The following is a 10,367-nucleotide window of genomic DNA, read 5'->3' on the forward strand; positions in this document are numbered from 1 at the left end:
TATTCAAAATGTCTGATTTACAGGTACTATAATATGAAGTGGTGATCCAGATAGATTGGAACCCATATATGACGGTCTGCATAGAGATCTGCATAATACACCCAAACACAGACTATAAATACACCCGATAAAAAATTAAATTTACACCTCTGCTGCAGATTTTAACCCAACACTACCAGAAAGCCACTTGTTGTCCACAAGACCAAAATTAATTAAATTCTCTCTGGTGTATTCAAAATGTCTGATTTATAGGTACTATAATATGAAGTGGTGATCCAGATAGATTGGAACCCATATATGTGCTGACAATCTGAGGTTGAATCATCTATTATCTTCAAAACGAGTTCAAACTTTGATTTCAGAAACCAGAAAATCGAAAAAAAAAACGAAGCTGGAGTTACAGAGAGAAGAACTAACGTCAATGACGAAGAACAAACCAATGAGAAAGGAGAAGAAAAGAACGATCGAAAAATCAGGGGAAGACGCGCGAGAAGAAGAACGATGAAATTTGGAAAGAAGGAAAACAAAGAAGGAAACAAATCTTTTAAATTTGGTAGTTATACAAACGCGAGATCTTTGTATAGCGCGTGTAAGTGACGTAGGAGTTGCAACGCGTTTTAGTGGATTAGGCGTTAATAAACTTGTAATAGTTACAAGCCTTAATCGCTTGTATACTGAGTTTTTCCCAAAAATTAAACTCGCAAATAGAAGAGTAGAATCTAAATTCTACTCGTTGTTGGCCCTACTAATAATTTTAAACTTTCAATTTTTAAGTAGTATAGCTGATTATAAAATAAACATCGTAATTCAGCCTAATAGATTAGGTAAGCAGAAATTAAAAAAAAACAGAACTACCACAAGTCCACAAGCACTTCCATAATAACTAACACTTAATATCGTCCCCGAAAATAAATTACAGCAATAAAACGAGGCTAAGTTTGATAATCACACTAATAACAATTAACAAATACTATGCAATATAGGTGAAATGTGAAAAAGCATCCTCTTCCACACTCCACCCTGCAGCTACAGCAGTAAACCTAAACAGCGCTAAAATATGCAAACATAATACTTATTATATTAACAAACTTTTTCGTATATTAACTGCATCACTAAATGTTATTGGTCTCCTTCCAAATGGATATACACATGCATGAAGATACTGTGTGCTTTTGCCTGAAACATATGACATCGTTACATGTTAGGTAATATTCAAAATATATAAAAGTGTTAAAGAGCAGAAATATATATTTAAATAACATAAAACCATATCCCATATACATATATTATTAACACAAGAACAGGTTCACATGATTACAATTGTATATGTAAGAATGTATATATATAAAGCCTAAATATATAATAAATAAAAGGGCCGTGTGATGAACATGCATGTATAAAAAGTGAAAAACATAAACAATATCTTATTCATGACACTAAGACACGCAGCATTTGCAGTAAAATTCATGTTCAGTAAAATTCACCGTTTGCACTAAAATTCACGTTCAGTCATAAATAATTTTAATTAGTTGGAATTATGTTCAGTAAAATTCACCATTTGCAATAATGGCAACAGGTAGCACATATTCAGAGTAACAAAAACGCTAACCATATTTTATACGTAAGCTACTGTTTTAGCTAGGAATTAATCAACTAAGCTATGTTTTAACCATTAAAAAACAATAATAAACTGTTTGGTGTGTCCAATTTGAAATTTCAACTATAAAGTACATTTTAACATTTTAGCACTACTATATTTTGTTTCATTTACATAGAGCAGATATTAATTTTTTGATATATCAATATTATGAATATAACAACTATATCAATAATAATAAAAACTAGAAGAAAAGGAAACGGTGCATACCTTCATATTTGAGATCTGATCCTTTTGAATTTGGCCACCTTGATCGCTGTAAATACATAGAGCGTGTCATAGACATCACTCAACAACTTGAAATAAGCATATCTCCAAGATTTCTTCAAAATCAATGAGAAGCAAAATCCCCAAAATGACATAACAAATCCAACAGCCATAGCAATGTAGAACCCCTCGCTTACAAATTGTTCATCATCACCATCAGCATCATGTTCACTGATCTGGTGACCATGAATGGGACAAGTGTTGTTGAGGGGAGCACCACAAAGTTTTGGATTTCCTGCATAAGCAGATGCATCCCTAGTTTGAAGTTGCGTGCCAAGTGGGATTTCTCCGGATAAATCATTGTATGACAAGTCAAGAACACTGAGATCGTCAATCTGAGCAAGCTGTGAAGGAATTGTTCCTGACAAATGATTTCTGGATAGATCAAGAAAATCTATTGACTTCAGTTGTCCAATAGTTGAAGGAATGTGTCCACTAAACAAGTTTCTTGAAAGATTTAAAGAAACCAAGCCAATAAGAGTCATCATCTCAGTTGGTATTTCCCCTGTTAACCTGTTGCTGGAGAAATCAATACTTCTCAACAATCCCAGGGTGCTTCCATATTTTGACATTTTCCCTTTCCATGTCAGTGATGCGCTATCATTATAAACTCCGGAAACTTCAGAGTCAGTACGGCTAAACCCATCGCGATATTCATAATGATAGTCATGAGTAATCGTTGCATTTGATTTTGCTTGAGTGGCCATAGCAGACAGATTACTTATGCATTTAGGTATACTGCCAGACAGAATATTTAAAGAGAGGTCCAAGACACGAAGTTCATCGAGATTGCACATGCTTAATGGAATGTTACCATGAAAGTTATTGGAATGTAAGCTAAGTACAAGTAGCTTTGGAATATTATCCCCAATCCAGGTTGGTATTGTTCCTGACAACTTATTACGTGCAGCATAAAAAATTTGTAGTTGTGTGCAATTATGCAAGGATGATGGTATCTTTCCTGAAAAATTATTCCCTCCTAAATGTATTGACTTGATATTTCTTAATGACCCCAAAGACTTTGGCATGTTTCCATAAAACTGATTATTGGATAAATCTAGGACGACCAATGACTCAAAACCCCTCCAACAATCCGAAAGTTCTCCTCTAAGGTCGTTGTTTGACAAATCCATAAATCTCATGGATTTGGTCAAGTTTGCACATAAAAAAGGATTTGCAAGTGAAAATCTGTTATTGGACAAAAAAGTTTCTGAAGCAGTTGAAAGGATTGCTGGAATTGGGCCTTCAAATAAATTGAAGCTCAAATCAATTGAAAGATGTGGGTCAGAATCAAAAGCTACTACAAACACATAATAAGAAACAATAGGTGGGTCTTCAATTTTTCCTGGAAAACGGTTGTGAGAAATATTCAAATACATCATAAAAGGAAGGCGTTCCCAAAACCAATTTGGAACAGTGCTAGAAATTCCAGCACAGGAAATATCCAAATTGTCAATCATGGTTTGGGTATGAAGCCATGTTGGAAAGTCAGGCCCCAACTTGCAACGGGCCAAATAAATGTTAGTTAAATTGAAAGGGGGAATCCAATCGACGCTAACATTAAAAGCCAATGCATTATGAGACAAATCCAAAGTGCCAAGATGGGAAAGTCTTGAGAAATGAGCTTCAGATATCAAACCTGTCAGAAAGTTATTTCCAAGGCTTAACTCAGTTAAGTTGGATAGTTGTCCAATACCTTCATGTATGCTTCCATTTAATCTGTTGTTATCAAGTCGTAACTCTTGCAAAGATTGAAGCTGAGAGAGGTCAGGCACCATCCCCGTAATTTCATTCCATACCAGCTCCAAGAATTTTAAGGGTTTATGAGCACAACGAGAATACTCTCGAATATATTCATGGAACTCCCCTGTCAAGTTGTTGTTGGATAGGTCAAGCCATGCCAAATTACAACTATGAAACAAGGATAGAGGTATTTGGCCTTTGAGCTCATTATTTGCAAGATTTAACTCCTCAAGGGAGTTCAAGTTGTCCCCGAATGTTTCTGGAATGGTTCCTGTTAAACCATTATCATTCATTATGAGAGTAACAAGGTTACGAGTGGAATTCATTAACCAGGGGAATATCAAGGATGCATCCCTTAGAGAGTTGTTAGAGATATCCACAGATGAGAGAGAAGTGGATGCAAGTGATGAAGTGAGCACGGAATCAACAAGATTGCAACCATGCAAGTCTAAATGTTGAAGATGAGAAAGGCTACTCACTTGTTGTTGCCAATTGCTGGCACCACTTAGATTCACCCTAGGAAGTGAAAGATACCTCATGGTTGAAAGCTCAGATAGCCATTGTAAATCTGAACTTAATGACATGGTTTTGTCCCAGTAATGAAGGTCAAGATACTGTAAACGAGAAAGGTTTTTGAATTGACTAGGAATGGTTCCGGTGAATGCATTTGCACTTAGATCAAGATGTTCCAAGGATAAGAGATTTCCAAGTTGGGGTGGCATTGTTTCATTAAGGCTATTATGACTAAGATCCAAATATGTCAAGGATGACATATTTGTGAGTTGAAGAGGAAATCCTCCAACCAGATTATTGGAACTAAGATCAAGATACTCGAGGAAGAGTAGATTTCCCAATTGAGGGGGTATGTTTCCACCAAAGGAACAAGAAAAGAGATCGAGGTGTGTCAAAAATGTTAAAGAGGCAATGAAAGGAGGGATGGATGGAGTGTGAGTAAAGTGATTACCACTAAGGTCCAAATACTTCAAATGATGTAACTCACCCAGTGATGGGCTTATGGATCCACGAGTGTAACCATCACCCTGAAGATGAAGCATGAGAACATGGCCTGTGTGGTTGCTGCACGTGACGCCTTCCCAGTTGCAACAATCCTTCTGCTGCTCCCCATCTCCCCATGAAGACAGCCAATCATCATCATGGGTGAGATTGAAGCCACGTTTGAGAGAAAGCAGAGCTTGCCTTTCACTCTCAATGCACTTCCCACTTGCCACCACCGCTGCACTGCTGGTCCATGCAAGTAGCTGCACCATCAACACCAAATAAACTACACCATTCATCATCATCACTCCAACCACACAATATTTCAAGTTGTTGTATCATATCATATGTGTGTGCTCAACAACCTAAGGCCATATTTCCAATTTATAATAACTGATTCAAATTAACAAAATAATCAACGCATATTATACTCACAAAATACATAATGAGGACAGCAAATTCCAGAAAGACTAATTCAAACCAAAGATATATAATAAATCCAATATTAATATAAATAACTTGTCATGTGTGGCCTAAATGCTTCCACTCACTCAACTTACTCTATACTCATGACTTGAACTATTGACTTAACAAGTTTGATGTACGTTGCATTATATGAGAGCCTCAACAGTCAACACCAAACATATATTCCTACAGTAATGTTTGGGTACGTACAAGTGAATAATAATAAATATTTTTAAAATACCATTTATATTTATATACATACTCTCAAATATATAAATATTATTCTTCAAAAATGATATTCATAAACCAAAATCAGTCATTAATGTATTTATATATAAATACATGTGTGATTGAATTTATTTTTAATATGTATTTATATTTTAACATATATTTTATATTAATAATTGACTTTAATAGCTAATAGTATATGCAAAGTATAGTGAATTATTCTTTCCTATATTTTGGGCAAGAAAAATTACCTTCCTTATCCCTTATCCCTTTCAATAGATTGTGCACTTTCGTGAATATTTCAAACTAGGGTAGCAAATAAATGAAAAAATTTAAAAAATTAACTCTTTCAATTTTTTTAATAATTAAAAAAATAAAATATAATTTTTAATTTTTTAATATTTTTTATTTTTTTTTACCTCACTTATAAAATTAATCGTAAAATATTACATTTTACTGTTTCAATGGTTAAAAAAGATTAAGAAAAATGTTCCCAAAAATTTGTAATTGAAGTTGACACAATGATCCTGCATTTTGAACAAATACTCTGACATTTATCTCCACTAATTTTATGTCAATTTTCTCATCTATACATAAGCGCTCAATACTTCTCTAACTCTTACTATACTTTCGTAAAAATGGTAGAAGTAGATTCGGCCAGCAAGGAAGAGATTCTTGGAGGCATGGCTTGTTTTTGATTCTGCTCAACCACCACAAGAAGTAGCTAGAGTGGCGAAATGATGGAAGAGGTAGAGATTGGAGCAGATGAAGCCATCATCATCATGAAGCATCAAGGGCCAGAAATCCATCTTGGATAGCAAGCCAAGGATGGAGCGCTCGGATTGATGAAGAGTGATGACCAAGGAAGGACTAGAGGTAATTGCATGTTGGGTTTTGCATGAGTTATCTCTTCTCTCTCTCTGGCCGAACCGGTTGCATGTGAAGGAAGAAGGAGTTAAGCTTGGATTTTGGTTTCAAATGTGGAAGCTTCCCTCTTCTATAAAAAGAGAGAACAGCCACTGTTTGGAGCAAGGAATTAGAAGTAAGCAGTGAGAGTGCAAGACACAGGATTCTCAGAGCTACCTAAGCTTACAGATTTTCTTCTCCTTCAATGTATTCTGTTTTGTATTTTTCTGTTTAATTTTGTCATGTCTTGAGTCTCATGGAAAAAGGCAAACAGTGAGGTTTGTATGAAAAAGCCATAGAGCGGAAAAAGGCAGAGAGTGCAAAATTAAAAGAAAAAGCCTTAGATGTCCTTAGAGTTCCTTTGTTCATCTATGTTGTGTTTCATGATTCTGTGGGAATCCCCTTATAAGTTGGGTTAGCACTTTACAGTTTGTAATCAAGTTGATTATAGTGAAATTCCATCATTGTTGTGATGGAGACTGGATGTAGGCTGCACTGCACTTAGCAGCTGAACTAGGATATATCTGGGTGTAATCTTCTTTCTCTACTACTCCATTTCTGTTTCTACTGCACAAGAGCTAAAACCAAAAATTATCTCGTGCCAAGTGACGAGACAAAAAGAAAAAGTCTCGTGGCTAGGGACGAGATAAAAATAGAAAAGTCTCCTCAAAGTTCAGCAAGTGTTACCAAGCAAAAAAAGGGGCTAAGATTCAACTCCCCCTTCTCTTAGCCACTGAAACCATCAATTGGTATCAGAGCTTGGTCTCAAAGAGATCAAGCTTTGCAGCTTGGAGAAAAGATCCAAATGGCCGAAAGCAGTGGCTCTAATCTGGTGTCCTACAACCTTACAGAAGGACAGTCAAGCAACAGACCACCTCTTTTCAATGGGAAAAACTATATCTATTGGAAAGAAAGAATGAAGATTTTTGTGCAAGCAGTAGACTATAGACTCTGAAAGATCATCTTGGAAGGCCCTCAATTTCCAACTAACACAAGTGCTGAAGGAGTAGTCACTCTCAAACCAGAAGCAAGCTGGACCGAGGAAGATAGGAAGAAGGTGGAGTTAAATGCCAAGGCAGTAAACCTGCTCAACTGTGCTATCAGCTTTGAGGAGTACCGACGGGTATCACGATGCACAACGGCAAAGGAAATCTGGGACAAACTGCAAATCACTCATGAAGGAATCACCATTGTAAAGAAGACTCGAACATACATGTTGAACAGAGAGTATGAAATGTTTGCAATGAAGGAAGGAGAGTCCATTGATGAGCTGTTTGAACGATTCAACATCATCATTGTTGGCTTAGATGCTCTGCGAATTACATATCCTGATTCTGTGCTTGTGAGGAGAGTGTTGAGATGTCTCACAAAAGAGTGAGAAATAAAAGCTTTAATTATTTCTGAAAGCAGTAGCTTAGATTCCATGACATGTGATGATTTGAGAGGAAATCTTCTTGCTTTTGAAAACACCTATTTGAAAAAAGATTCAAAAAAGAAAGGAATTGCTTTTTCTTCTGTGACTAACCTTCTGGATGATGAATCCAGTGATAACTCCTCTGAACATGAATTTGTGTTATTTGCAAAAAAATTCAGGAAAATGATGAAGCTCAAAGGCAAAGGCAGCAGCTCAAGGAAAATGAAGAAAGACCTTAGCAAAGTAACCTGTTACAACTGCAAGGAAATGGGGCATTTCAAATCTGATTGTCCCAAGTTAAAGAAGGAGGAGAAGCCTAAAAGAGGGAAGAAGAAGGGACTGATGGCATCATGGGAAGATTTAGAAAATGACTCAGATGATGATGATGAAGAATCTGAGACTAAGTCACAACCGTGTCTCATGGCAGATCACGTAAATCAGGTATGCCTAGCATCCAAACGGAAGAAGAATATGTAGTATATGGACAGCGGATGCTCTAGGCATATGATCGGAAAGACAACCTTCTTCATAAAGCTTGATGAATATGATGGAGGACTTGTCACTTTCGGTGATGATGCAAAAGGAAAAATAGTGGCTGTTGGGAAAGTTGGTAAAAATTTTTCATCTTGTATAAATGATGTCCTTCTTGTACATGGTTTGAAACATAATTTACTTAGTGTTAGTCAATTGTGTGATTTGGATTTTGAAGTTATTTTTAGAAAGTTTGTATGTTTGGTTGTTTGTGAGAAAACTGGGGATATTTTATTTGAAGATAAAAGATGCAATAATGTGTATGGATTGACTCTTGAAGATTTAAAAGAACAAAATGTAACATGCTTTACCTCTCTTGAATCTGAAAAATGGCTTTGGCATAAAAAGTTGGGTCATGCTAGCATGTACCAAATTTCTAAACTAGTCAAAAAGAATTTGGTTAGAGGAATTCCAAACATCAAGTTTGATAAGGATCTTACTTGTGATGCTTGTCAATTGGACAAACAAGTAAAATCCTCTTTTAAATCAAAAGATGGAATCTCAACCAAAAGGCCATTGGAGATGTTACATATTGATCTTTTTGGTCCTACTAGAACTCAAAGTTTAGGAGGTAAACACTATGGTCTTGTGGTAGTAGATGATTACTCTAGATTTGGTTGGGTACTTTTCCTTGCTCATAAAAATGATGCTTTTCATGCCTTCTCCACTCTTTGCAAGAAAATTCAAAATGAAAAGGATTTAAAAATTGCCCATTTGAGAAGTGATCACGGAAGAGAATTTGAAAATCAAGATTTTGAAAAATTCTGTGATGACTTAGGAATTTCTCATAACTTTTCATGCCCTAGAACACCTCAACAAAATGAGGTGGTTGAGAGAAGGAATAGAAGCCTTCAAGAGATGACAAGGGCCATGCTTTGTGAGAATGAGATTTCTAAATTTTTATGGGCTGAAGCTGTAAATACAGCTTGTTACATTTTGAATAGGACAATCATTAGAAAAGGGTTGAAGAAAACCCCTTATGAGCTATGAAAAGGAACCCTTCCAAATCTAAGTATTTTCATGTTTTTGGATGCAAATACTTTGTGCTTAATAATAAAGAAAATCTTGGAAAATTTGATCCAAAATCCTATGAAGGAATGTTTGTTGGATATTCCACCACAAGCAAGGCCTATAGAGTTTATCTCAACGAGCATAGGACTATAGAGGAATCCATACATGTTACTTTTTGTGATTCTAACTTAATTCCCAATACTGTGATAGATAATGATTCAGATGGTGAAGAAGCTGGAACAAGCAAAGAAAATCTCAAATCTGTTCAAAATGAGGAATCTGTCAGCCCAGTTTTGTCTCGTCAGATTGGATGAGACATTTCCGTTTTGTCTCCTGAGCAGGCACGAGAAACTGAAACAGTGAGACCACCAGAAGTTCATCAAAACTCTACACCTGTCCGAAAACCTAGAGAATGGAAGTCCATGAGGGGTTATCCTCATGACTTCATCATTGGTGATCCCTCTCAAGGTGTAACAACAAGATCCTCCACCAAAAGGCAAACCGAACCTAGCAATTTCGCTCTCTTGTCACAAATGGAGCCCAACAATGTCAAACAAGCTTGAAGATCCATCATGGGTCAAAGCCATGCAAGAAGAGCTTGCTCAATTTGACAAAAATGAGGTTTGGTCTCTAGTACCCCATCCGGATGGTAAGAAAGTTACGGGTACTAAATGGGTATTTAAAAATAAACTTGGTGAGGATGGACAAGTTGTTCGTAACAAGGCTAGATTAGTGGCCCAATGTTACGATAAAGAAGAGGGTATAGATTTTGATGAGTCTTTTGCTCCGGTAGCTAGAATGGAAGCAATTAGATTGCTTCTTGCCTATGCTGCCCATAAGGATTTTTAAAATGTTTCAAATGGATGTTAAATGTGCTTTCCTTAATGGCTTTATTGATAGAGAAGTGTATGTGGCTCAACCCCCCGGTTTTGAGGATAAAGAGTTTCCAAATCATGTTTTCAAACTAACTAAGGCTCTTTATGGTCTTAGACAGGCTCCAAGAGCTTGGTATGAAAGGCTTAGTGCCTTCTTGTTGGAAAATCAATTTCAAAGGGGTACCACCGACACTACTTTATTTATTAAAGCATCTAATGATGATATACTCCTTGTTCAAGTTTATGTTGATGACATTGTATTTGGATCGGCCAA

At 36.2% G+C, this 10,367-nt stretch overlaps 1 protein-coding gene across 1 annotated transcript; it reads right to left on the bottom strand.

Annotated features, from left to right (window-relative positions):
* On the bottom strand, positions 859-5,014 carry LOC107635364 (receptor-like protein 12). The gene is made up of 2 exons (XM_016338833.2): positions 1,868-5,014; positions 859-1,176 (listed from the first exon to the last, which is right to left on the bottom strand). The coding sequence occupies exon 1, from the start codon at positions 4,966-4,968 to the stop codon at positions 1,870-1,872; it is 3,099 nt and encodes a 1,032-aa protein (XP_016194319.1). The 5' UTR covers positions 4,969-5,014; the 3' UTR covers positions 859-1,176; positions 1,868-1,869.

Source organism: Arachis ipaensis, chromosome B04 (genome assembly GCF_000816755.2).
Source record: "Arachis ipaensis cultivar K30076 chromosome B04, Araip1.1, whole genome shotgun sequence".
NCBI classification, from domain to species: domain Eukaryota; kingdom Viridiplantae; phylum Streptophyta; class Magnoliopsida; order Fabales; family Fabaceae; genus Arachis; species Arachis ipaensis.